Source organism: Anser anser, assembly GCF_964211835.1.
Source record: "Anser anser genome assembly, chromosome: 5".
Classification (NCBI taxonomy): Eukaryota; Metazoa; Chordata; class Aves; order Anseriformes; family Anatidae; genus Anser; species Anser anser.
The window spans coordinates 35,870,200-35,897,362 of record NC_139725.1 but is presented as its reverse complement, the minus strand read 5'-3'; the positions used below and the strand labels follow the sequence as shown (position 1 = coordinate 35,897,362).

General features: G+C 46.6%; 1 protein-coding gene across 3 annotated transcripts in view; it reads right to left on the bottom strand.

The window, feature by feature from the left end:
- Positions 1-2,002: 2,002 nt before the first annotated feature.
- CCDC9B (coiled-coil domain containing 9B) overlaps positions 2,003-27,163 on the bottom strand; it is a 50,441-nt gene continuing 25,280 nt past the window's right edge. For 2 of the 3 annotated variants that reach the window (XM_083836875.1, XM_083836876.1), the window contains 8 exons: positions 26,244-26,318; positions 23,414-23,598; positions 22,001-22,062; positions 21,431-21,484; positions 20,880-20,976; positions 14,271-14,328; positions 13,109-13,920; positions 2,003-4,398 (listed from right to left, as the gene is read on the bottom strand). In XM_083836875.1, coding sequence (XP_083693001.1) covers positions 13,141-13,920; positions 14,271-14,328; positions 20,880-20,976; positions 21,431-21,484; positions 22,001-22,062; positions 23,414-23,598; positions 26,244-26,318 — 1,311 coding nt within the window. In that variant the 3' untranslated portion in view covers positions 2,003-4,398; positions 13,109-13,140. The remainder of the gene's footprint in view (positions 4,399-13,108; positions 13,921-14,270; positions 14,329-20,879; positions 20,977-21,430; positions 21,485-22,000; positions 22,063-23,413; positions 23,599-26,243; positions 26,319-27,163) is intronic. The other variant, XM_083836877.1, reaches the window with a different exon arrangement.

Here is a 27,163-nt window from a genome sequence, read left to right as displayed (position 1 = left end):
GTGAGAAAACTAAACTAATACCCTCTAGCACTTGTGCTATGCTGCATCTGCTTAGATCCTCACAGAAGGACTTAAACTGCAAGCCGAGTCAAAAGGAAGTGCTGCCTAAAAGGAGCAACAGGTGAAGAGTTAGTTAATGATGTCCAGTCAAAGGTGCCTCTAGATCAGAGGATATCTTTAAATCTTCTGGTTTTTTTTCCTTGTGTGTAGGTGCCTTTGGGCTTACACCTATCTGTTGACATACAATACTTGCCCATCTGTCTGTGCATGCTAGTCTTGTCCCATTGAGTTCAATTTGTTCATGGAGCACGTTGATATAACTCACGTGCAGAGGAACCAGAAGGAAGGGAAATAGCTGGAAAAAAGTTACTGGAGCATGTGATGTGCTCCAGCAGCTGGCTCACATTTTCACCTTTTAAAAGCTACCTTTTCCCCCAGCATATCTTCTTGCTTGGTCACAGCAGACATAATGGGAATCAGATTAATCTCAGATTTTTAGGACTAGGCTATAATTCTCAGAACGAAGGTGTTGCATTTTTACTCCAGATTTTGGCTTAATTCATTAGTGTGGCTGAAAAGCAATCCTGTGGTGTAGTGTTGATAATAAAATCAGTGGCTGTTTCTGAGCATCATGGATCTCCTTCAGAGAAGCCTAAATTAATTTCAGTGGGCCAATGGAGAGTGTTATACGTGTCTGTGTGTGTGTTACCAGTGACTGGCTGTGAGTCCTGGGAGGAGCTGGTGTGAGCAGAGAAGAGAATGATACGAGAAAGTTACTTCGGAGCTAGAACGTAAAGCAAAGGAGGTCAAGTTTGACTTCTGGCTATTCCGTATGTCTTCGGAGGCAGTGAGCTTTGGGAACACCTCATTTCTGGTTAGCTGCTGTGTTGCTGCACTAAATTGGTGTGCTCAGGGAATGGCTGCAGGCTTCCCAGTGCGTTCACTTTGCCTGCCAGCAACTGTGGGAGCGTGTGAGGCTGTGAACTGGTTGAGCTATTGTTGTACCTTGCCAAAGGAAGGCAGCAGGCGGTATTTTAACTTCACAGCAATGCTCTACTCTGCTCTCTATCTCTAATTGACTTAAAGCTTTCATTGTAACTAAGAAAGCACTAACTACTGTATTACATACTTCAAATACAAAAACTTCTCAGTAAATGCCAGCTTAGCTTCAGGCTCCTATGCTGTTTGCATCTGGAGGGGAATTGGTGTGGAAAATTTGTGAATGTTTCTGTTCTTTCTACTTTTAGCCTCTCTTTATAGGGCTTTACTTGTTCTTAGGAATTTGTGTGGTATCCTTCTGCCATAGCATTAGATTTGTTGAAATAGGGAATGGAGAGCCAGAACTGCTGTCAAGATTTTCTCTTGTTGCCTCCTGCAGTAATTGGCCTTGTAAAGCTCTGGAAAATGAAGTACTTCCAACCTTGTCCAGATGTGTTTTTGTCCTTAGGATGAGTTTAATCATCTCTTTAAATCAAGAATTGATTTCCTAGTCTGAAATCAATTTTGCTACAGAGTTGCTGCATTGAAACTGATGGTAAATTTTGCCAACCAGCAGTATCTCAGTGGCAAACCGCTCCTTTGGTTTAAAGAAAAAGGCGTTTTCTGTGTGATAGTTGCTGCTGTTTTCCTGTTCTTAAGAATAATTAAGAGTGAACTTAACAAAACCCCTGAGCTACCAAGCACTGCTGGGAGGGAACAGGTGTCTCCATAGGCAGATCATTTTGCACTCTATAAGCTGCTGTTGCATTTGCTTGCAAGAAAGGTGAAATTACAATGAGACAGCTTTGACACCTGTGGAAAAGCAAGCCTTGTGTTTTGAGGCAGGTTGTCATCATTACAGCGAGCCTGCTGGGTGGGTTGACTTAGCCAGGCCAGGAGGTGAGTCCTTTCCTAAGGGCTTAGTGATCCGAATTGGAGCTCTTACCCTGCAAATGCTACAAATTCTGTTCACATGTAGAAAAAGCCCTGAATATAGGGCTGAGAAACACTAAGAAACTGGAACTTTTTCTCATAATTTTTATTTAATATAAATAACACCTCTACATCAGATTTTTCAACTCTTCAATCTTTTCTCTCACTGTAAAGAAGAAATAGCTAGCCACACCTTTTTCGTTTTTTCTGAAAAATTCCAATCCAGGCACCATCCAAAGTGCGTTCAAGCAGGCTGTTGGTAAGCAAGAAGAAATTATGCTGAGGACAGGCACCATCTGCACAGCACAATCCACAGAGCTTGGTACAGACTTGATCCTTCCCAGGCATCATGAAGTGCAAAGTTGCTTGGATTTATGAGGGGTAGAGGGGAAAGAGGGGGGACGGAGGGCAAAGTGTCAGTTTTTCCTTTGAAAGAGGAAAGCTGTTCCTATATCTTATGTCAATAAGATAAAGTATAGCAACAATTGAAGTTGCATTTTTATCTCTACAACTAAGTCCTGGGCCAGAGGCAATGTAAAAGTTGCTTTCTATTGCTTGATTGCTGCTGGAGTGCAACAACAAGCTCTTCATCAGAGAATATTCTATGTGTGGACTGAGGCAAGATGGCAGTGATTCTGACTGGATCAAGATTGAGGTCAGTGAGCTGTTTTCATCTTAAATAAATAAATAAGCAAGTGTTCGAGCCAGTTGGTTGAGGAAAACCAGCCTTTAAGTGATGGAGAATTTCCAGGACCTGGAGCAGTCTTATAATCTGGTTTGCATCTATCTGTTCTCTTATCTGTTGGATAAGTCCAAATAAACCCAGTCTGGGCTTGGGTGGGGGAAGGTGTTCCTACTAATAAAACATGAAAGCTGCATACCCTGTTTCTTGCTAATGCCTGGTCTGAAGCCAGTAAACTCTCCTGAATTTGGCACATAGAGGAAGTTCCCAGGGTTGTCTTCCATGAGATAGGTATTGTGGATCCAAGTTACGTAGAATAGCGAAGTGTTTATATGTGCAAATATTAGTTTATTAAAACAGCATACAGTATTTCAGTCCACACATGCCAACTCCATCACCAAGGCAGTCTGTCATTTTGGTTAGCTAATGCATCTTGCAGTGACATTCAATAAATCTCCATGAATAAGTATCTGCACATACATTTACTCTTGAAACTGCTTCAAGTTTTAGGGCAGTGCTTCTTAATGAGGATGATAGCCTTGCTTGTTTTGTCATTTAGAAGTCAGGAATTATGTTATTCCTTGTGCCAGCTTTCTGCCTTAATGGGCAGGCACATTTCAGCTAGATTCTATTTTGCTGTCAGTCTTTCATCTGCTTGTAATTCTAAACAGCTGGGATTTTTGCTAGTTTATGCTGTAGATGCTCATTCAGTTCCTTGATTTGAAAGGCACCTTTTAAGGCCAGGACAAAAGGTATCCTTGGCAGCTTCCAGGGGAACTGTTACCCTCTTACTTGTGCACAAGGCTACGAAAGGCACAACCAGGAAGGTGAAAGCAGTTGACAGGAAGCCTTGACTTTCAGCTCCAATTTGGCTGGGGTCCTGTTGCCAGCTCCTTCCTTGCAGCAGGGTATTAAGGAAAGTTACTGCGTTTGTGCTGCCCTCCTCCTTGCTGCAGGCATCTCCAGTTAGTGTAGCCTTTGCGCTTCCCAGCCTTAAGCAGCAGGCTCAGTGCTTTGCCAAGCTGCGTACGTACCTGCTCAATGCAGCAGCCACTTTACTTAGAAAAAAGCATGTTCCTGATGTGCTCATTCAGCCTCTACTGCTTCTGCCCTACCATATCTAACAGGAGGAGAAAGGTGACCTTGGAAAGGACGAGATGCTGTGGCTGTCGTGTGCTTGTCGAAAGCACCCCAAGAAGGTTCTGTCCCCTCTGTGCCCACGACCTGTGCAACTACCGTACATCTCTGCCACCACTTCAACCACGTACAAACCCCTACTACAACAGCTGCCCTGAACTCTACTTCTTCACCCACCTACTGCACTACAACATAGCACCTCTCACCCTGTCTCCTAATGCTCTGCTTTGTCGCTTGTCCCAACGCAACCACTGGGGAGAGCTCACCCAACCCTTGCTGTCCTCCAGGCACACACGGTTCCCTGTTAGCCTTGGGGAGGGAATGGGTGGGCTGCCCAGAAAGCTGAATCTTAACTTTAAACTGAATTAGTTATTAAATAAAATAAAGTGCATCCAGTAGACATTTCATTGGCTTGCCACACAGCTGCAATATAGGCGAAACAAATACCAAAGAAAAGTGTAGGGAGTGTGTGTAGCCTTTCCTGTCCTTTGGCATCAGGATAGGAAGGGCTGATGCTGAAACTGAGTGGGGAAGGGTGAAGGGGGGACCCTGTCTGTGGTGAATGAAGGGCGCGGGGCAGGTGCTGAAAGCTGATTTCATAGAAGGTCAGAGTGAGGACAAGGCTGTGCTCCTCTTCTCTTCTCATCCACCACCTTCAGCACGTTATCCTGGTGAAACAAGAGCAGAGACAGTAGCAGGATTATCAGCCTTTAGGGAACCGCTGAGCAGTAAATTAAAAGTGTCTGCTGAGCTTCAATGTGACCTTCCTGCATGGCTGGGGCTGCTTGGGGGGTCCCAGCATCGCATAACCCAGATACCGACCTGCCAAGTGTGATGGGAGCAACCCAGGGGATGCACCAAATGTGTGAGCCTGCATGAAATGTGTTCCCACTCCTCTGGGCTACATAAGACTACTTTATTTTCTCCTTTTGGCGTAAGGATGCTATTTTTTGTATGTTCTTGTGTGTGCTTGTATAGCACCGGAGCCCCAAGAGGAGGGACTGATTTTGGGTAGGAGTCCGTGGCCCACTCTTGTGAAACCTGGCCTGGGGATGCAGCATTTGTTTTCACAGGAAGGGGAATGAGCTTTTCTCTAGTGAAAATACTAACCTGTGACGAGACTGTTGTTCTGTAGCTGTCTCTAGAGCTAGATACATTGATTTTAATTAGGAAAGACAGACTTTTTTTCCTCTGGTTGACAGATGCTTGCGTGCTACTCAGAATTGCTGAGTTGGCATTTGCCTGCATCCATGTTTAAATCCACAGGTCTGCCTTTTGCTGACGTAGAGTTCAACACCCAGAGCTCACAAGATAGGATAGAGGGGGAACATAAAAGGAAAAACAGATGAAATACCATGAAGGCAGGAGTAGCTTGGCTCACATAAAAGGGAAGATCCAAAGAAACCATTTAACGACACAACCACAGATATCTGATAAGAAACCACAAAGAAATGATGCCCAAGGTACTGAAATAATCGATGCTATGTGCGGTTGAAAGAAGAGTCTAAGGCTGTTTCTGGAGATGTTTTTTATTGGCCTGTACGTGTGCAGTGGATGGGGCTGGCTGTATCTTGCTGCTGAGGGGTTGCTCAGTGCTGCAGGAGCAGCACGCTTCAGGACATTATTGGGAAGGGGCAGGAAGCAGATTTTAGAGTTGCGCTTCATGGCTTGAATGTTATAATCTGTTCTACAAGTCTGAACTGACTCCAGAGCTAGCTCTGTTTATTGTTAATCTATTTTGCTATTAGTGGTTCCAAAAGTCTTGTTGACATCCCTGTGCTATTTAGCGTTGGTGGGCAAGTCTCTTCCCTGTTTTGCAGCATTACCCTTTCGATACAGGCACCTTGTTTCTGTGCATGAGTGAGTCTTTACAGCCAAGACACTGGTGGGCTTTAAAGTCATTACTTTTTTTAGCAGCGAGGCACAGTAATTAGCATTTCTCTCATTTTACGCTGTATCTTCCTTTCCATGCGTAACTGAAGGGCTGGTCGGGGACTTGGCGAGCTCTGTGCTGGTACAACATCCCCGTGGCTGGCGTTACTCTTTGTGACTCAGGGCTCGGGAGAGCCATGCGGCCGTGGGCTGCCTCTGCCATCAGCAGCAAGGGGACGCAGAGCCAAATTTGTGTGTCACCATCACACGAGAGCATTAAATGCGGACTGTTGGCAGTCTGTCTCAAAAGCCCCAGGCGTTCCCCAACCTGACAAAGCCTGGCTGGACGTGGGAAGTCGCTGGGATGACTTTCATAGCCAAGCCAACAACAGGTTACTGTAGGACCTACCGGTTACATCTCATGTCATGGGGCGAGATGCACCTGAACACTGTGGCTGAAAGTAGCTGAAGAAGTCCGGCACTTTAGGCCCTCCTTCCATCAGCTGAGATTGGCACTATCCATCCTCTGCGTGGGCTGGGAGACGTAATTTTGTTTGATCTGTCCCAGGGCAGGTCCACAGTTCTCACAGTTTTGTTCTTAGTGGACCACTCGGAGAGTCAGTCTTGTGAAATATCACGTGGCAAACTCAGACGTGTTGTGTAAGGACCATCTGTTAGACATCGCTACACCAGATTTCCTCGCTTGGCTTTTTTTTAAGTGGATATATAGCTGATGTTTCAGCATATGCTGAAAGGCCACAAAAAGGATCGGTAAGATCATGAGGCGTGTTCTTCTTCCTAGCACAGGCCATACAGCATCCCTGACTTAATTCTAATTTGAACTAGAACCATTTTTTTTTAAAGTGAAGAAAAATTCCTAATTCTTTCTAGATTCGCCTCTGGTAGAAAACTTATCACGGCAACCCTTGATGAGCTTAAATATGTAAAGACAGATTTTGGTGGAGATTCCTGCTGGAGTGGTTTGGGGTACTGTCACTCTCCACAGTCTGTGTGTTCCTTCTCAACGACAGAGCTGGCAGAAAGGAAGACGCAGACCACAATGTGGTGTAGTTATCTCTCCCTCCTTTTCATCTGGGGTTTACATTAAGAGGGTTGATGCAGGCATCTGAGGTATGGGCACGTGCTCCCTTCTGTCTGCTCTGCGATAACAGAGACAAACCAAAGACGAGGCAGAAGCTCTTGAAAGGTGCTGGAGAGATTTAGGAGTAAAGCTCCCACATTTCTGGGCAGGATGCGTACACTGATTCTGGTGGGTACCAGTGAAAGCACAGTGCTTTCACAGCGGTGACCAGCATTTACAGGAACATACACAACTTTGTCGCCAAATTCATCCTGTTGATGTCACAAGCACCACATTGCCTAATCCCTGCCAGAAACACGCTGGCCAAGCCAGCCTTGCAGGTGACGAGTCCCTGCCGCAGACATGGCACTCTTCAAATCCTCTGACAGGTAGTAACTTTTGTCTCATTTCTGCATATTTATCCACAGACTTCTTCATTACATCGATTCTTGCACCTAATTATGTTCAGGCTGGAATGGCCTTTTCTGTCACTGGTGTTTACTACCCCGCTCTGCCTTCATTTTGCTAGACTAAACAACCATTCCCTGAGTATCCCTGCAGTCCCTCCCCGTGTTCCTTCTGTCCAAGTTCATTCCTCTTGAACCATTCTCACATACAACACTTGAAAACTCAGGGATTATTTTCCCATATCGTGCCACTGGAAGGACTTTCTGTAATTCCAGAGGAATGAAGATAACTGCTCCAAGTCTTGTATTAAGCTGCAGCACTCCCTGATCCTGCGTGAGATCTAAGCTCTCCCCTTTGGTGGCGTGTGGTGCTAGGAGGTGCTCTGGGAAATTGAAATGCTGCGGCATGATGGTGGGCTCCCCACAGCACTGGGGGGCTGCGAGGAAGAACCAGCGAGACCAACGCTACTCGAGTCAAGCCCTTGAGACCTCAGCCTACCAGATCCCAGGCCAGTGTCCGAGTCACACAAGATGCTATCTTCTCACCTCGTGAACCTTGAGGAAACCTTCGGCACCTCCAGGACTGCCTTGCGAGGCGTTGGTTTCTGCTTGTGGGGTGTCCTGCGCCAACCTTTAGTGCTGGTTTGCAGCAGAAAGCTGGCCTCTCCCGACCCCTGGATCCTGCCGTACACAGGCCCTGCCTGCCCCACTCCTCTTTACGTCAGCCGGAGCTGCAAGGTCAGATCCCTGGAGCTGCTCTGGAAATTTACCCCCAGCTGCATTTTCTCTAAAGATGTTAAGATTAATTTTCTCAAGAGAATTCAGGGAAAAGCTTCTGTGGTTTTTTGTGTATCGTTTACTTCTCTGGGACTTGCTGGACATTCTCCAGGGATTCCAAGCCTGTACTTTGGGTAAATATTTACTCCTTGTTATTTGAAGCAAAGGATGAAAGCCCCACCACACACTCTGCGCAGCATCTCCAACTGGTTTGAAGGTGCAGGAGATTTTTAGTGCCATAAATAGACATTAACAGTGGAAGCTGTGAAATCCACATGGTGGCTGCTTGCTGCAAGGAGCTGCTGCTCTGCAGAACTGGGTGAGCAGCACTTGTAGTGGGGAGTGAAATCTGGATGGGTACTGCTGCTACAGACACTGGCTGTGCTTTGTGCTGTGAGAGATCCTGACATCAGGTGAAGTGACCTGGTACAGTTTTTTTGTTTTTGTTTTTTTACTTGATGGAAATTCTACAATATAACCCCTTAATGGAATGGATATTTTTACATTCCTTTTGGGGTCGATAGGTTTTGTTTTGCAAAATCATCCCATCTGTTTCTAGGCTGATTTTTCAAAAGTCACACTGTAACAAAACTGAATTACTAGCATAAATTTAAAATTTTCTGTTCTGGAAAGGTTTAATGAAAGCTCCAGTTTGGTTTTTACGAAATTCAAAATGTTGAGGAAGACACATTTCTGGTATTTGTCAAATCTGCATTTTCTCAGTGAGATTATTATTTTTTTTTCTGTGAAGTTACCTATCACCTCCTAGCAGGATTTTGTTAATCAGCCTGATAACCCACGCCAGTGCATCCTTCCAGACGCTTCTCCTTAAGGATGGTCAAATCTCATGTGGTCCCAGTTACATTAATCACTGTTTTGCTGTGAACCCTCTATGCTCCACAACAACAGCCATTCAGACTGTATCACCTGGACTGTCATCACAAGTTTCATGTTTTCTGCCAGGCACTTCAGGTCCCAGTATAACGACAGCTGGTTACATGAACACAGTAAAGGTTTCTGGCTGGGACATGCCTGGATTTACCAAGACAGAGCCGCTCGGCACCTCCTGGAGATACAACAACCCATTCACCTTGCCACGTGAAGTCCTTCATCTACAGGGAAATTGTGTTAGTGTTGTTCATGCATCACAGAGTGAAAAACACTTTGCTCTGCTGCAAAGGGATAATCTTGTAATTTTGTTGGTCTGACATCAGATCAATACAATTAGGCATGGGCATCTGCAATTTGGTGTATGCGTAAATTGTTAAAAACTCAGCGTGCGCCACCAGCCCACAGCTTCTTAACTCGATTATAGTACAGGACTGCCTGTTCCTGAAAGATTACACTCAAGTGGTAAGAAGAACCAAATAATTCAGGTGGTTTTGGCACTTGAATTCATTGTGCTAGACACCAAAGGAATAATCAAACTTCCGATTTTTCATTCTAAAAAAAAAAGTGTAGCTCTTTGTGTAGTGCTTGGTTTTATCGCTATTTCAGCTTCCTGAATGATGCTCTTTTCCTGGTTCTTGCTAAACCCAGCTCTGAGTAACAATGCTGCCCTTTTTACTAGATAGGCCAAGAAAGGCATTAGCCTGCCACACGCGGTTACATTCCTGAAGGGACTCCAGCTGATGCAGTGATCTCCCTGCCAAAGATGGCCACACCTATTAAGTCTTTTTGCAGGCCATATGCAATGGCTTCTCTGAACAGAGGTTTCCTCGAGGTTGCATTTTTGGCTGTCCGTGCCCTAAAGCATCATCTGATGTCAGGTGCAGGCATAAATCTCAATAATCCCCAAAACAAATAGAGGATTCTACCAAGGATTCAAACGCACCTCAAATGGGGGCAAACCTAAGGCATCTGGGTCCAAAGAAATTCTGTGATGTAACACTTTGGGGAGAATTACAAGAAAACAGGCTAGAGCTTTGCAGCATTTTATACATACCATGGTCTAAAACTAATCCGTCTGTAGAGCAGAAGGAAACAGAAGCCACGGGAGAAGGGAAGTGACTGTTACCAGCCTGTAGTTATTTATGACTGCCATCTGTGTCATTATGCAGCCTGTCATGTTGATTTGGGAATTTCAAAGCAACAGCAGGAATAGACATAAGACCTTTTCGCTCCAAACACACTGACAACTTAACCGACTTGAGCCAAATGAGCTTTTGCTTTTTGGGTTGTTGTTGTTGTTGTCATCGTTGCTATTTTGTTGCTCCTAGGAGCCCTTCTGTCAAGCCACAGAGATGAACTGTTCTGGTTGTGCTAAGCTAGCGCTTGAGAAATCCAGGTCTTGATTTTTTTTTTTTTTCCCCTGTCAAGAGATGTTCCTGACAAATTGGATGCAGGGAGCAGAGACCTAAAGATGGGGCCCTCTAGTCTTCCTTTTGGCTCACCCCACTACAAATAAATCATGGCATAACTCACCCACTCTGCAAATGATCTTGTTTGGGAAGCCAGCCCTGATAGTGGCCTGTCACTGGTGCAGAGGGAGAGGTCAAATTTCTTTGTGGTGACTTCAGTATGTAGGAGGTGACAGCGATGCTCTAGAACATCACTGAAGACAAATGGCCAAGCTGCACTCACTCACTCATTCCCTAAATGCTCTTGCAGTCAATGTAATGGGAAAAAAAAAAAAACACATGAAGAAGAAACCTATTTCTGAGATGGGGGACACAGAAATGGCTGCACTGGCTCACCCTGGCACCTCTGTGGATGCCTAGCCAGTGAGAATGTCGGAGCCTTCAGAGGAAGGTGCAAAAAACCTTCAAATGAAACAATCACAAACCAGTTTGCTCAGAGGTTACCCTTATTTATCATACGTGCTTGCTGTGAATCAATGATTGGTGAGTGCCCTGGAATCTAAAAAGAATGAAAGAGCATTCTCTTAACATAAGGCGTGATGTAGCTGTGCCTATTCCTGTGATCCTAACACAGGTCAGCAGTGGCTGAAGGCTAACTCCCCGTAAATGACCTGCCATCGATATCCTGCAAAAGGCTCCCCTGAAACTTGAAGCATCTCCTAGGTGTGCAGGAAATACCAAAAAATGAAAGTATATTGCTTTAATCTGTCTCCACCAGAAGGTGGGACCTGCTGCTGAGCGCACAGGTTAGGCACACCTGGAAATTTTGCTTGTGCTGTTTGGAAAGAGGTCGGTGAGGCAATGGCATGATCTCTTGGCAGGGGGGTGGGTGCTGCATAGGAAGGAAATGGGGCTGGAGGGGAGGGCAGGCAGGATGAAATGGGGTTGTAGAGGGTAAATATCTCCATCTATCACTGTGTGCCCTCGCAGTCCCCACACACCGCCTCTGCTTTCAGTAGTCTTAGTAGCTACGTGCTAGGGCTGATCGGCCGGCATCGCCACGCTCGGTGTATCCCAAGCAATAAATATTTCAGAGAGCAAAATTGGTCTCAGTTTCCGGCTAAGCCAAACAGATGCACAAGTGCTTAAGTGCCAACACCTGCTTAAGTCGCCTTGTCTTCTCCAAGACATAAGGCTATGTTTATAATTAAGCCTGCCTTAATGACTTCACTGAAGAGCGATGGAGTAAAGAGCTGTGCTGAAGTCAGGGCCGCATTACCAAACCGTAGGAATCTCCATTGCATTGCTGAGATGAAAATGGACTGCTCTAATTTATTGTTGCCTCTTAGCTGGTGTCTAATTAATGGCTACTTTTCTCACTCGGGATAATTCTGATTCTTCCATTCTCTACTTCTGTGGGTGTTTCTGGTAGATTGGAGAGGCCTGGAAAGCAAAGTCACGCTGTGTGCATCCAGGTCTCAACATTTTCCTAAATACTGTTGGAATTAATTTCCCTCACTTGAAGGAATTTCAGTTCCAGTACAGAACCAGCATCTTGGTGTTTGTCTTTTTTAAATAGCTGTAACACTTGCGCTTCTCCATGCCTTTTGTATAGCACTGGATTATAGTGAAAGTCTCTTTGTTAGCAGCTTAACCACTTCATCCCTAAGCTCCTTTGTGCCTTGGGGATGAATACCAAACAAAACCCGGTGACAAGCTGCTGGTTAGGTGTCTGAAGAAAAGCCTGTTGGAGTCGGGGAAAGGCGCTTGGTGGGGGCAACGTGCCTGCCTAGCCTTGGGCAGCTAATTGCCTGGAGTGCCTACTCAGGAGTATTGCCGCTGCCTCTCTGCTTGCAGGAGTATTGCTGGACTACTTGCTGCTGCCTCTCTTCTCAGTGCCAGAGCAATTTAGGGGTTAGGCACGCTAGACTGCATTCTGGAAGTGCCAATCTTTCTCCTTCCAAGAGAGAGGAAGCTCAGATCTTAAGTTAGGTGTCTCTGTGCTAGGCCTGAGTTAGCTGGAGTACACTGCAACCTTACTGCCTAACCTGGTGGCAGGATCACATCCTGACTTACTGGTCTGATCTAGCACTTAAAGGTATGACACCCTGATCTGTGACACTGCTCGGAAAGAACATATTTGGCAAAGGTAACTGCCAGAGATCCCCTACTCTCCGTCCTTGCCCCTTCTTCCTAATTTCTACCTTACTTTTCTACCTGTCATATACTTTGTTCCTTTCTCCTGGCTTTTCTTGTTCTGCATCTGCCTTTCTGGAAGAAACTTCTTTGCTTGAGTAAAACCTGGAGCTTTGCTACATAACCAGCTCTGTTCTTCCCCCTTTCTGTTTGGTTCATAGGCCTTTGGAACAGGAACCATCTCATCCTGCCTTACTCATTATTGTTGCCATATACGTTATTTTTACATTCACAGAGCTTAGCACTCACAGATTGTGTACTGGAAAGAGAATCCCACACGATGTCCAGCTTTTTCAAACTACTGCCCACAAGGTGGGCCTCTATAGCTGCGTGAGTGTTTTGGAAACAGGACTACGCTAACCTCTAGTTATTCTAGCTGTGATTACCACAGAGACAGAAATAAATTCATGCTGCTATCCCCACCTTTCTGAGACCATCCCTTTCCAGGAATAGTTTCAGCTTGTGCCCTGACTAATGCCTGTCACTGACCAGACTCAGCAGTCCAGTTTTCCATACAGATTTTCCTGTCTGACTTTCCTTTGTTTCCCTATCTGCTCCAGGGCAGGTCTTTGTGATACACAGTTTCAGGATATCTGAGGGATCCCTATCACTGGTAACAAACGCTTCTGAATAGTTATCTTGTATGTTGTCTTTATGGCCACAGAAAATTGAACTATGGACCTGTACTATGGCTGTGAGTGTTACAGGATAGCAAACGCCATGGAGAGTGGGGTCAGGAACTCACCTTCCATCTCTGGCAAGCTGGTGCAATCTTTGTTAGTTGAGTGTGTCCCTGCTGTCCTTGTCCTTGCAATCTTCAGGCTGGTCCCCTTCCCTGGACTGTGATTTTGCTGTGTCCTGCTCAGGCACAACAGTTTTGTCAGAGTTGTCTTTCCTTGGGGGCAAAGGCTTGCTTGTCTGTTCAGTGCCTTCAGCATCTTCAACTCCTTTCAGAGCAAGTGTTTGTCCCTCAAGGGCAGTGTTTTGGGTCACTTCCTCCCCTCTTTGTCTCACCAGCTGTCCTTGACCTGCATCCAGTCTGTCTTCAGCTGCTGTGTCCGTCTTTCCTCCATGGCTATTTGAAGAGTCCTCAGTGGATTCCTGTTCTGAAGCTGTGTTTTTCTTAAAGCCAGCGCCATCTAAATCATCTCCCGTGGGCAATGACAAGGTCTGCTCACTGCTATGCATGGTGGCCTGCACAGCATTTGGAAGGCTACTTTGTGAGGCACTGCTATTTGTGCTCTCCTCCTGAGAGATGTCAGCAGTGCCAGGCTTTCCATTGCCATCTTCCTCAACAGGTTCCTTACTCGGCTTGGGACCTGGCTCTGAGTTGCCTGTGCTGGCCACAGAGACCTCCATGCCGAGCCCCTTCACTCCTCTCCGTTCCTCCTTCTGGCCATTGGGGGCAGACTGGGCCTTCCCGCTTCGCCTTTGTGATGATGAGGCCCCATGATCTTGGAGGCCTGGCTGTTTCACCTTCTCCTCCAGCTCAGCTGTGCAGTTCTCTTCCACTCCTTCCTCACCTCTGCTCTTCTGCTTGTCCATACCAAGGCTCCTCTAAGAAAGGGAGGATATGTTTATGTCAGCTTATTGATCAGTATAGAATATTCCTTGTCTATGATGATACCCAAAACACGAGAACAAATTTGCTGAGGCCATTAAAGGAAGCAAAAGAATGTAGGTGATGTATGGACCAGACTAAGTGAGGGTTGTTATACTGACAATATAAGGGCCAATGCAAGAAGTCAAGTTGCTCTCACATCATGCCGCCTGGAGAGTGGTAGCAAGGGGCACATTTACTCCAACACAGAGGTCTCCCCTCTCTGCACTGGCTAATAGCCTCCAACTTTCCTGATAGTGCATGTTTTGAGTAAACTCAGCAGCCACCCTTGAACTGATGAACTCACCTGGCTGTCAGGGTCATCCTTCAGAAAAGACATGTCCTCGCCTTCTTTTGCATCCCATCTGTGAAGGAAAAAAATGCAGAATTTAGGCCTTCGGTTTCTCATATCAAAAAGCCACTTTCTTTGCCTGGGCAAGGATTTCTACCATGTCCATCCATTCCTTGTCTGAGGCCCTCGTCCAGGCAAAAACGGATAAAGGTGGTGAACCTAACTGATCCAGTTCCTTTTCCTGGCAACTGCAAAACACCCAGCCCATCCAGAGGCAGTCATCTGAGGCTACTAAATCTTAATAAACTGGCTGTTATAATTCTAAATGTAATGAAAACATAAAATCCAATTGCCAGAACAGACATTTGTTGTTAGACTAATAAGATATATGGTGATATGCTTATGGTGATGTCTGCCACAGCCTGGTCCTGCTTGTCTGACAGTGCCCAAACATCCCAGATCTCCACAACGGCAGACACAGAGGCAGACAGTGAAGGATAAAATTGCTCTGAAGTACCTTGGGAGATGGTAGGCATGGACATGTGGAAGGCTGCAAGGATGGCCATAAGGGTCAGACTGAAGGTCCAGCTCACCCAGGCCCTCTTGCCCACTCAGGATCACTGGCAGATGCTTGGGGTAGACTTTGAAAAGAGGGCAAGTGTGTTTAACACCTCCCCAGTTCCCTACCCAGCTTCCAGAAATGTGCAGCTCTGGAATTTCCTGAGCTTCAGATGGTATCTCTGTGTTGAGTCATGCTCACTCCGTACACAGTCTCTTCCAAGGATTTGTGTAAGTGCATTTTGGCCCCATAATAAATTTTGCAGCAGCTACAACATCCCATGCTAAAGAGGGCAACAGCTCTGCTTAAAGCTGCATGGAGAAGTGTTGTCTTTTGCTTCTTTGAACTTGCCAGGGTGAATGTAGATCTGAATTTGTCTATGCAGAGCTACTGGGCAGGGGAGGCCTTAGAAACCCTTCCCTTCTCGTACGTGTGCCTGGTGAATTGTGTCACACGTGCACATATATAAATGTATACGTATATATGTCGTCCCTGACACAAACTCTTAAAATACATGTGCAAAGGTACGCGAGATTTAATTCTTCTCTAGACAGACTCTGCTGGGCTCTCTGGCCTCTTCAGTTGGCAAATTTAGGCCAAGATACAAGAAATGAAAACACACATTAAGGTGACTGCAGAGTCAAGCATTTCCAGAGGCAAAAGCGCACTGTTAAGGTGACCCCACATGCCCTTGTGAAAATTGTGTGGGCATTACCATCACAGCCTCCAATGTACGATCACATCGAGCTATTTCACACTCAGCAAAGTCCCTAGGGCAGGAGCAAGTTGCATTTGCAAGCACCTGAAGGCTCTCTGAGGGCGTGGAGCTGGGTATGCTGTCCTCAATAAGCCTGGGGATGAAGCAGCTTGGAGCTATCCTTTAAGGTTTAGGGGCAGTTGTGACCCAGCACACAGAGCACAGCCAACAAGGTCTTGTCCTGAACACAGGGTAGGTCCCTGCCACTGGCTGTGCCAACTCAAACTGCAAAAGGGCCCTGTTCTTGGAAGCAGCCCCCAGCACTGGTGTATTTTCAGCAGTACCCTGCAAGAGCTCTGAAAGTTGGGCTATATAGGCAGAGCCCATCACACAGAGTCAATAGTGTTAAATTTGGGCACGGGCTGCCCTTGTTACCAGTTCCGTCTGCATGCAGCATCAGCGTTTGTGGGTCTGCTGACCACTTTCCCCAGATAAACGTCTAAGCTGAGGAATGACGTGCTGACTGTGGGTTTCTGCCTCACCCTGCTCTGCCTACTCAACCACTGTATGGTTCCTGCAGAGCCAGCCCAGAACAGACCACCCCCACAGGTCTAAAGATAGCCAAAACTAGCTAGACAGCAGTTCTGAAATAATCAACACCTCAGCCTGATGTGTTCCTCCTCCCCATCATTACCACTAACACACCAGAGTGCGTTACGAATCGCTGACACGCAACAAAAATACTCAACACATTCCTTAGCATAGCTAGTGCTATTCCTGGGAGGTGCTCGCACAGCAACGTGGCTCCAAATTGTTTTGGGGACAAGGTGCAGCTGGAAGTCATCACCACAGACATCATGATCCAAATGGCTCTTACCACTGCTGTTGAGTCGCTTGGACTTAAACGGGAGAGAAGTTGGCAAGTGGTAAAGGGCAGATAGGAGCAAAGGTAAGGAATAATCAGCACCCCTAAAGCACCCTGAGCCTTTCTGAAATGAGAAGAAAGGCTTCAGGAATGGATCTTCCCAAAGAGAAGCAGGGGAAGAAAGGATGCTCTTCCAGTTTCAGAGACAAGGTTACACGGCCAGATGCGACCCCTTCCAGGTCAACAGAGGATGCAGAAGCAGCAGAAGTCCATGAGATGAGATGGATGGGCAGGGGAGCTACTCTGAAGTGATTCTATCAGGATGGTGCTGAGGGAGGTGGCCATGCAGCAGCAGATGAATGCTTGGCTTCCTCTTTCCCCTGATTTTCCAAAGTGCACAGGTGAAGGTAAGGACTTTAGGGCATGACTCCATGCTCCAGCTACTCATCTCAGTAGTGTTTAAGATACTTCTTAGTAGTTTTAAATGAACCATGATTTTCCATGCTGGTAGCTGATAAGTAAGAAGTATTGAAAGGGCAAACAAGAACGAAAAAAATAAATCAAGCGACCTTTTAGCCCCATTTCTAATGGAGGATGCTCAGGGAAGAGTATGATGAATTATTTCATTGTTAAATAAAACGAGAAAAAAGAAAAAGAATAAAAGTCTCTGTGGAGACAATAGTACATAAGATTTTATAATTTCATCAGCAAGATAATTTAGACATCTAAACAGGATGCCAGCACCAGCCATTCTGGGGCCTTAAAGCCTTTAAATGGGTATGAATAATATCCTGACTAAACCCAGCAGCCCTAGAGGAGTTAGATGCCCTAAAATGCCTCCAAGCCTCTGCACTGGAGGCACAAATGTACTGGAAAATGTACCTTCTTGGTCTGTTGTGACAAAAGTAACAGGCTGTGGATGCCCATGACAAGCCAGACATCCTCTCTGATGCACACCTTTTGGGTCTCTCCCAACAAAAGGTGCTAAATCTAGCCGTGCAATCTGGCCAGCTGAGCTTCCCCTCTTCCCAGGCAAAGAAAGGATCCCAGAGACAGCTGTCACTTTGAACTGGCTGACGTCGCTGGTGGGCTTTGGCTTTCGTGTTCTTCAAGCAGGGATGTGCAAGGCATAAGGGAGCTTAAGTCTGCTGCACCCACTGCAATAAACCTCTTGTTAAATGGGCGGGGTGTGCGTGAGAAAAGCAAGGGAATAATCGGAATAATACTGTATTATTACAGCAGTTAAAAGTGCCGATACCCACGTACAGCCCTATGCAGTCTGAAATGATGCTAGCTGTCCTAGCCGCTGGCAGGGAGGAGGCTGCCTTCAACGACCTAGCCAAGCTCTGGAGCTGAAGAGTCAAAGAGACCACTGCGGGAAGAAACTACAACTAACGAGGGGCAGCTCAACGAGATGTCGTCAAACAGCACGCCAAGCTGGCCAGTCAGAGTCCCAGCCCACAATTATTTCTTTGAATTTCTGCCATAAGAGAGCTCGCCAAGGCATTCCTTCTGAGCATGGTTCTGAGAACGCAGCACAGAAGGAGAAAGAAACATCTCAGGACCCTGGGGTGATTTCTGGAAACCAGTCAGCATCTGTCTGTCACAGGCACACTTTGGGGCATAAGTCTTTGCTGAAGAGGAGGAAAGGAGATGGAGACAGGGCCGTGGGCAGGCTCCCATCCCTTCCCTGGGGTCTGACTGGTGCAGAGATGGAACCCGAGGCAGGATCTGGGTGAAGCTGTTTGACCCGCAGGCTGTGGCAAGGAGGGAGCATATCGTTGCGTGATGCATCTGTCTGCTTTGCCTATAAAAGGGAAGCAACAAACTCTTTGTCCTTTCCAAGGCGCCACACAAAATCAACACAGCTCTTTCATTTAGTGTACTCCCGGCACATATTTAACCAACTATACACGTCTAATCTGTACAGCTAAAATGTCCTCAGAGCAGAAAATGACTGTATTAGGATTAAACTTTAAGATTAAACACTGGAAAGGCATGAGGCTTATCTTGTAATCAAGTCCTTCTAACATCATCATATTTTCTGAAGTCTTTCCTTATATTCTGCTGCTTAGGAGCAAAGAGAGGGCAGGGCCAGGGGTGTGCTACATCTGGGTGAGCTACTCACTGATCCCACACTTTCTACACCCAAGAAGGGCCCACAGATGCATCCCAGCTCTCATGGTGAGATAAGCTGAGCATGGCCAACAGTTGAAGGTGTGACCAGAATAAATCAGATGTACCACCACACGAAGCTCCCTTCTGTGCTTTCCCACCAAACCCTGAAAAGCAGAAAAACAAGAAGATCCCAGCAGAAAGGTTGAAAAAGGAAGTAAGTGATCTTTGCAGTGAGTATAACTAACGTTCCCAGCAAACACTGACAGGGAGACCACAATGCCCCTGTTCTGTGCAATTTCTTCCAGCCCTTGGGAACACCAAGTATGTGTCCCACAATGAGACACAATCTGCTCTGCAGCAATCAGCTGTCCCCTGAACCCTTTTCAAAGCAGAGGGCACAGCACTAGATGTGCATTTATTTTAAAAGAACAGACGGATCAAAGTCCAAAGAAAAGGTGTCTCAGGAAATGGTGTTCTCTAATTAGCCTGGAGGACTACTAAAATCTGATCCACTTAAGTTCAGGGGGATCTAGAAGCAGTTCTGCATTAGTAGCCTTCCCTTTGAATCCATTTTAGCCCAAAACAAACTAAAACTAACTGGTGTGTGACTTTAGGAAAGCTGTATACCATAAGTGCTATCTTTCAAAAAGGATGATGACCTAAAGCCTAGATCATTTGTGGCTGTTAAAAATCTTACTACTAGTGTAAGGGCAGCAGTATCTGCTCAGCTGATACTTGCCATTTAACTTTTATTTATTATTGGGTGGACATATTTTTTCCTTCCGTTTCTCTTCTCCAGTGCAACTTTTGAAGTAATTCTTGTGCATTTATCACAAATAACCAAATTTTGGCAGCAAAACTCTGAACCACACTTGCTCGTGAGGGCAGTTGTTGAGGTCTGGGAGTTTGATTTGGGCCTGATGGGTTGGCATGTTCAGACAGGGCAGAACTGTGCGAAGTCACTGTATCCTTCATGGTTGTGAAGAGCAACATCCAGCCTGCAGTATGAAGCATTCTAGGGTATTCATATAAAGTAACAACATAAAGCAAATTTACTGGCATGCCCATCCTGCACATCCTCTGGGAACTGCTGTAATTCCCTAGTGCTGCAGTCACTGTCTGGGGGAGAGCAAGCTTGAGCACAGCTCAGCAACTTTTCTTTCCAAAGCACATGTTGTTGGGGATGGAGCTGAAGAATGGAAAGGGGTTGAATGTAACTTCCAAACAATTTTATTTGATTATTTGCATGCTGATGATACTATTCTTCATCATTTTATCAGAATTAAATTAAATTTTGAAAAGTATGATTAACTAATGGGACTTAGAAAGACAGAGGACAACCTATCTTTACGCTTTAAGTAGATTCCCAATTCAGAACTTAACTAGCTGAGAGATGTGGCTGCTGAGGTGCATTTCCTCAAAGCACAGTCACTGGAAAAAAAAAGCAACATTAAAAAAACTCCAGGCTTGATATAGTGTCAGGCTCTGCACGTTAGACCTAATACTATCCTGACAGCAGAATTCTGCATGCACAGACCCTGCCTCCCACCCTTAATTTCAACCAAGTAGCAGCAAGCAGCAGCTGACCTCCAACCAGTTAACGTCTTCTGGGTAATGCTGTGAGTACTCCTATAAAACATATCAGTTTGTGCATCTATTTAACTGTGTGGTCATGACTGATCTGGATGGTAGAAGAATGCTAACATTAAAGGTTACTGGAATGGTTTTTTGTTCTGGATAAATGAAAAGGCTTGGGGTATGCAATCAACCCTTCATCCTTTTGTTGCCTACTAAGGGGCATGGCAGCGCTGTATGATCACTGTTATTAAACTGTTAGATAGTGTGGCTCCAGAAACCTGGAGACTGCACTGAAATTTAATTACAGAGAGCAGCAGGGGAGGGGGGCCCCTGGGAGGATGTGGGCGAACCTGTAAAATGCACTTAGTTTTGCTGATATTCTGAAATTGCTTCAGTGAACATTAATATATTGCTGTGTGCTGCCCACAGCTGGCAGGAACAGGCCACTTCCCTCCTCACCCTAAGCTCACCAGCTTAGGGATATATAAGATTTTTTTTAATGAAGAAAAGACATCTGTACTGTACTCTCAATCCTAATTACTATTGGATCAGCTAGGAACTATTTTTGGAGTCTGGTCCCCCATGTCAGCAATGCCTGGAAGTCAGATAAGATGCGTTCAAAAGCCTCCTGCGGCACGTGCCAGTGCTACCCAAATCTGGTCCCAGAGTAATGGTGCCCCCCTATCCACCCAGCTACTCTGCAGAGAGTTGATACAGTGGGTTGGTACAGTGATGATGCGCTCTACAGGTGCCACAAACGCCACTAAATTAACTGCTAGTTTGTGGCACTACTGCCAGCACCTTTACCTTCTGGCTCTGCCGGTCAGTCTGTCCTTTCCTTTGGCTCGGCTGCTCATTGCTTTGGGACCGGGATTGTTCACATTCACGCTGTGCTGTCCTCCACCTAGAAGACAGGTTGGAAAGACCATGCAAAAGCAGGCAGAACTGTCTGATGGACTACTGAAAGGGCTAAAATCCCCGTATCACTGGAAAGTACCTCTGGAAGGGGAAGCCTCTGAAGCTATATGCCTACTAAATGTGTATTTTCTGAAGCAATGAATACAAAGTGAGAATTTAGGGGTGTTTCTTCTTCATTTTCTATTAAAAAAATCCAATTGTGAATTTACATCTTACCCCTTGTACTCAGTCTCCCTTGTGCTGTTCTTGGGAGGCTGTTCTTGTTCTACTTGCCACAGAGCACAGAACTTATCACAGGGCTAGGAAAGCAGCCACGTGATATGTGTCCAACAGGCACTCCAAGTCTGTGAGAGTGCCTGCAGAGAACTCTTTCCGTGAGGGTATAGCGGAGGTTCTGGCATTGAGTGGGATGACACGACTGAATCATGTGGTTTACTCACCTCTCCCATTGGGAGGAAAGGACCTGTGCTGGAATTTCCTTGCGTTTCTTCCCCCTAAAAGGACACAGCAAAGCACGCACAAAAGTGAGTGAGGCTCTGTAATGGACATGTAGCAGAGAGCCTGGCATTCAAATAGGGTGTTGCAAGGGAAAGCTTTGTTCTGCCAGTCCATCTCCTGAGAAACAGGAGTCGTGATGGACTTATGCTAGTAAAGAAGCCAGCATGTGCCACAGGGATCAGAGATGATGTGCTCTGGAATAGGATTGCCTCTCAAACCACTGTTTGGGAAAGGAGGCAGTACTGAGCCTCCGTATTGTGTCGTAAAAGGTTATAGAAACCGTGCCACTGCTCTCCCTGGGAAGGTAAAAAGCACTAGCACCCAGATGCTCAAATCCCATCCCCTGAGCACTCTGCAAAGCAGAGAGGGCTGAGACCCCAACACTGCGCGCAGAGGCATTTGCCCAGGAAAGCAGAGTTTCACAACTGACAGCCACGAACAGCTGTGGCACTGGGATTCGCACGATCAGCATTCACTAGCGTCAGGACAGAATCTAGGTGTCCCTTGCCAACCTTTCTTATTGCTGGGATTATCCAAGGCTGGCTCCCCATCCTTAACAAAGTCCTCTTCAAACCTGCAGGTTAAAAACAGGCATTGTCAGACCTGACCATTCTCCTCCAGTGTGCAAAAGTGTGGGCAGGAGACCTCAAGACGATGCAGGTTCCAGCCATCGGCCCTTCTGCACCTGCCTACTGGCAAGGAAGTGCAGGTTTGTCAGCTGAAGCTGAAACTGCATGCACTAACCAGGAGAAATGAGGCTGTGAGGCAATTCTACCCCAAAGGAGAACCTCTAAAACCTTTACATCAGTACTTATATGTATGTATTTAATTCTATGAACATTCTTGAAACCTATAGATCCCTGTAGGTTAACTGTACAAAGCTCACATGCAGCTTCCCAAGCTTCTAGCTACTATCTGAAGCAGCTTCAGGACTTGTCATCTCAAATCAGACCTGTGGATCAGACTTGTTTGGTTTCTAATCCTGCTTGTTGAGTATTATGGCTTTTCTCTTTTAAATGGATAAACAGGAGAACAGTAGGGCTCAGAGCTGTCTTGGCAGCAACACTCAGCATCCACTGAAGTCAATTCACTTCTGTCCATGGGGGTCTCACTGACTGAAAGTCTACATATTCAGCCCTATTTTTCAGACAAAAGGTTGTCCCGTCCTCCTGCCTTGTATAAACTCTTTTATCAGCAAACCCATCCGCTAACTCTGCACCCTATCAAAACCCTGTCCTGCTGCAGGTGCTCATCATCCTCCAAAGCTTTCTAGACACTGTGATCCAGCTATACAAGCACAGTTAGAGATGCAATGTTTAAAGGGGAAATGTCAGACCCCATTAAGAGCTCTCCCATGTTACCATCCCCAGCGTTTCCCCTGTGCCATATAGGTGGCCCTCACACCACAGTGCCTACAAGGGCTGAGTTCATGAGGTGAGGAGGATTTAAGCACATTGGCCCATCCTGCGATTGAAAAGGAAAAACAAGTGGGGCTGTGCTGGGGGCTAGCAACACAAGTTTGTCCATTCCTGATTCAAGAAGAGCACCTGCACCCTCCTGACACTGGACCTGTCCATGTGGAGATGGTGAGTACCCTTTGGATGCAGACTGAACAGTAATTCATGCTCCCCTCCCTCCCTCAGTCCTTGTCGTGGTAGGACCAAAGGCAGGCAATCCTCCTCAGCATAAAATATCTCCTGTCAGGGTAGGAGACCTCATGTCAGAAAGAAAAGATGAGAATTGCTCTGGTATCTGGTCCCACTGACAGACATGGTCAGGAGAAAGAGGTAGCGATATGGATTTAGTCAGGGAGAGGCAGATGACAGCGTAGAATTCGATAAACAACAAACATCTGCACAAGGTCTTATCACTGGCTTTAAATGGCCTGCTGCAGACAAACCACCCAAAGACACTGGAGGACCTACATGTGCTCTGACTTCTCCACATCCCAAGCCCGTCGCCACTCGCCCTTGGAGTTCTTGTGACGTGCCAGTCGCTCCAGGTCAATCTGATCTCGCTCCCTCTTCCAGCGTATATACTCGGAGCGTTCCCGTCCGGTCATGGGGAAACTCAGGTCTCCAGGGCTCTTCTGGAGTGACTTCCCACTCTCCTAGTGGAGGCAAAAGACACGCTTGTTAAATGTCTGAAATGTCTGCATTCAGCATACTCTGTCGTGTCACCACCAGAAATGCTCAGTAATGTTTGAAAACAGGTCAGAGTAATGTGAGCTTCTGCCTCCATAAAGCAGTGTGTACACAGAAGGGCTCTTTTTTACCCACAGCCTGATTATGCCAGTCCCAGGGTTGGTAACATTTCATTGACTTTATGAAGAGGGAAACTGAGGCAGGAAGAAGTTAGCTTGCTCAGAGCCACATTGTGAACCCATGGTCAAATCAGAACTAGGAACCATTCCCTCCCAGGAATATTCAATTATGAGAAGGATAATTTGTGACAACATATTTCTGAATAGTTGTTCCACTTTGTCCAGGCTAACATGGACAGCATTACATTTCTAAGAATTAAAATCTGTCAGACTAAAACCCTGAATTTTGTCATCTGAATACATTCCTGTTGTCTTAAAGAGATGGGGCTTCACTTCTATTTCTCTGACCTGAACTGCAATGTTCCTGGGTTCCTGCAACAATAACTATCCTCCTGATCTGGGGAGCAGCCAGGAAAGACACCAGTTTTCATTCTAGGTATTCAGTACCTAACCACATACTTTTAAAGCATGCCCCTGTAATTCTGTGTTCAAGTGGCCACAGGATTGATTCACTCCATTTGCACTTGCAGTCACTTTAACTGCAGGCATAAATTAGCCATGGCTTTCACTTACTGTGTTCCTGCTCTCTTATAGGTTTCAGAACCAAATCTTCCCAATTTTTCCTAGAACAGGCACTCTGCCATGGTTTACTTATGGCATATAGTTAGTTCCTGGAGCGCCTGCAACATTTCCCAGTTTCCGAGAGGTTGAACTCTCATAGAAGATGCACCAGGCTGGTGAATCCCCCCACCTGAATACACTGAAATCAGGGTTATGCCTATGAAATCCTTCTCATGGACAGGGCCAAGACGGAAGAGACTTTTGTGACCACCAGGCATCCACAAGAGCCCACAGTCACAGGGCTGGTTCCAACCCTGCGCCAGGGCCCACAGGGCCCAAGAAAAGCATCCTCAGAGTGAAGTGGTTCTTCACCTTCATTGCTTTCAGCCTCTTTGTTTATTACTCTTCATAATAAACCAGTTAACGGCTCCCACTGTTCAAAAATGTAAAGCTTAATGAAAAGATAGTTCAGAGGTGATGGAGCTCTGTGAAGCTGTAGCAAAGCATGTGAACAGGGAAAGGTGGATAACCGAGCCATCAGGTTAATGGATGTGATAGAAATAGAAGCCTGCTGACTACGGTGTGTTGTCAGGTAACACTGTACAGCAAACAGCTTAGTGCAGAGCTGAGTCCTGGGGTGTTAATTACCAGTGGGTAATTCATCACTTCATACATGAGCCCTTCCATGCCAGCCACCCTCACTCCTTCCCCATATGGGAATTAACTCCTCAGTGTTGCACTGCTGATAAAAGCAGAACAGCAGGCAAAGAGTGACTGAAAGCCCTGTTGCCAAGGAAATCCACCTGCGTGGGCTGCAGTTGGGGTGGCGGTAATTGCTCCTCCAGTTCTTAGCTGGCAGGAGCTGGGGGACCTAAGACTGCATCCCTGAGAATGGGGAGATGGGGTCTGCAGAAAGGCAGGACCTGCCAGGGCAACCACTGGTCCTTGGGTTGGACAAAAGGTCTAGAGATGCTCTGGAGCTCCAGAGCCAGCAAGGCACAGCAGGTCCTGCCACAATGGATCTTGATGTGTCCCAGGATGGGGGAACACAAGAGCTGAGCAGCACACAGCTGGTGAGAGAAGGGTTCAAACTCCAGAGGCAGAGGATAAGGGAGATGTGCCCTGGTCCCTCACCTTGACCCTTAGCAAAAGGGAAGTCAAAAGTAAGGAGAAGACTGAGGCTGATGCCCATGCTTTCCTGTGGGTAGATGCAGATGTAGCTGTGGGGCCTATCGGGCAGGGGGAGCTGGTCCCTGACCCCTCACCCCCTCCTCACCTTGGTTGGGGCACAGCTGTGGTTAGCTGGACTGCAAGGCCATCCTTTTGCCCTGTTCTGCTCTGGGGGGCTCAGCTGGAATTAATGGTTGAGAGCCCATCTGTGTCCTCTTAATGAATCATGTTGAGGTGGGTCTATTCAATTTGTGCTCCATTAATTAAGAGCATCTGCAGGCTCAGGGGAGCCAGCATGTCCTCCAGGGTTTGCATTAAACAGTCAGTGGGAAGGCCTGTGCTTTAATTTACCTTCATCCTACTCAGCTTCTGTTGAAGTGAGGAGCTGTAGCTAATGAGGCCTGAGACTTTCAACCCACAAGCAAATGTTTTTTGGGAGAAAAAGCAGCTAGGGCTGTGCTTTTGCGTGCGTGTAGGTGTGCATCCTGACATTCCCACTGCTGTACTAGGGACTTGAGTGGCCACAACAAGGTGTGACGAGCAGGTCCCTTCTGCTGAAGCAGAAGCCTTACTATGCCTTAGGTGTGTTAGCTGCTCAGCAAAGCTTTGGATGAGGAGACGGATAAGCAGTGGGAACCACATCAGAGCACACTGCTGCTTGCTTTAGCATGAAGGCAGCTCTTATTGACAGGGAGGCACATCCTGCTGGTTTCCTTTCCCAAAACAAGGGTCCCTTAAAAGGGACATTGGGCCTTACTCACCTTCCGGCTGTGCTCACTTTCTGGGCCTCTGTCACTGTCTGATCTCCTCTTCTCTGCTGTTCTTCTCTCCTCTGCCTGCAAGGGCACAGACACAGGAATTATTTCAGGGATTAGCCAAGGACTCCTGGCTGAGAAGTTCATGCCCAAACCCTGTGCCCATCCTGACATGTTAGAGCTGCCCAGGAAAAGTCAGCAAAAGAGGAGAGAGTGGTTCCTGGAATGTGGGACCCTGAATCAAACTGATACGGAAAAGAGAGGCTGGAAAGTCAGGAATGTAAGAAGAAAAGCAAGCAAAAGGGATGAATTCCTACAAGTCACTCTTCCTCCCAAGCCAGAGACAGTGACCTCTACAGTCCCAGTTCTTTCGAGGAAGACCAAGTTTTATGTACCTTTACAGATTTGGACCCAAGACCCTGTTTATGATCCAACAGTACAAGAGCTGGGAGTCCATCTGAAATGCAGCTAAAAGCCACCGTGGTAGCGACGGGAGAGATTTTTTTGTCCCTGTAATAAACCAAGCTGCTCTACCAGAATCTATCCCCTCATCTACTGAGTTTAGCCACGCTGCCACCAGATTTATAGAATCATAGAATATCCTGAGTTGGAAGGGACCAACAAGGATCATCAGGTCCATCTCCTGGCTCCACACAGGACCACCCAACACTCAAAGAGTGTTGTACAAAGGCTTCTTGAATTCCAGCAGGCTCGCTGCCATGACCACATCCCTGGGGAGCCTGTCCCAGTGCCTGACCACCCCCTGGGTGCAGAACCTTTCCCTAACACCCAGCCTGACCCTCCCCTGTCCCAGCTCCATGCCGTTCCCTCGGGTCCTGTCGCTGTCCCCAGAGAGCAGAGCTCAGCGCCTGCCCCTCCGCTCCCCTCGTGAGGGAGCTGCAGGCCGCCATGAGGCCTCCCCTCAG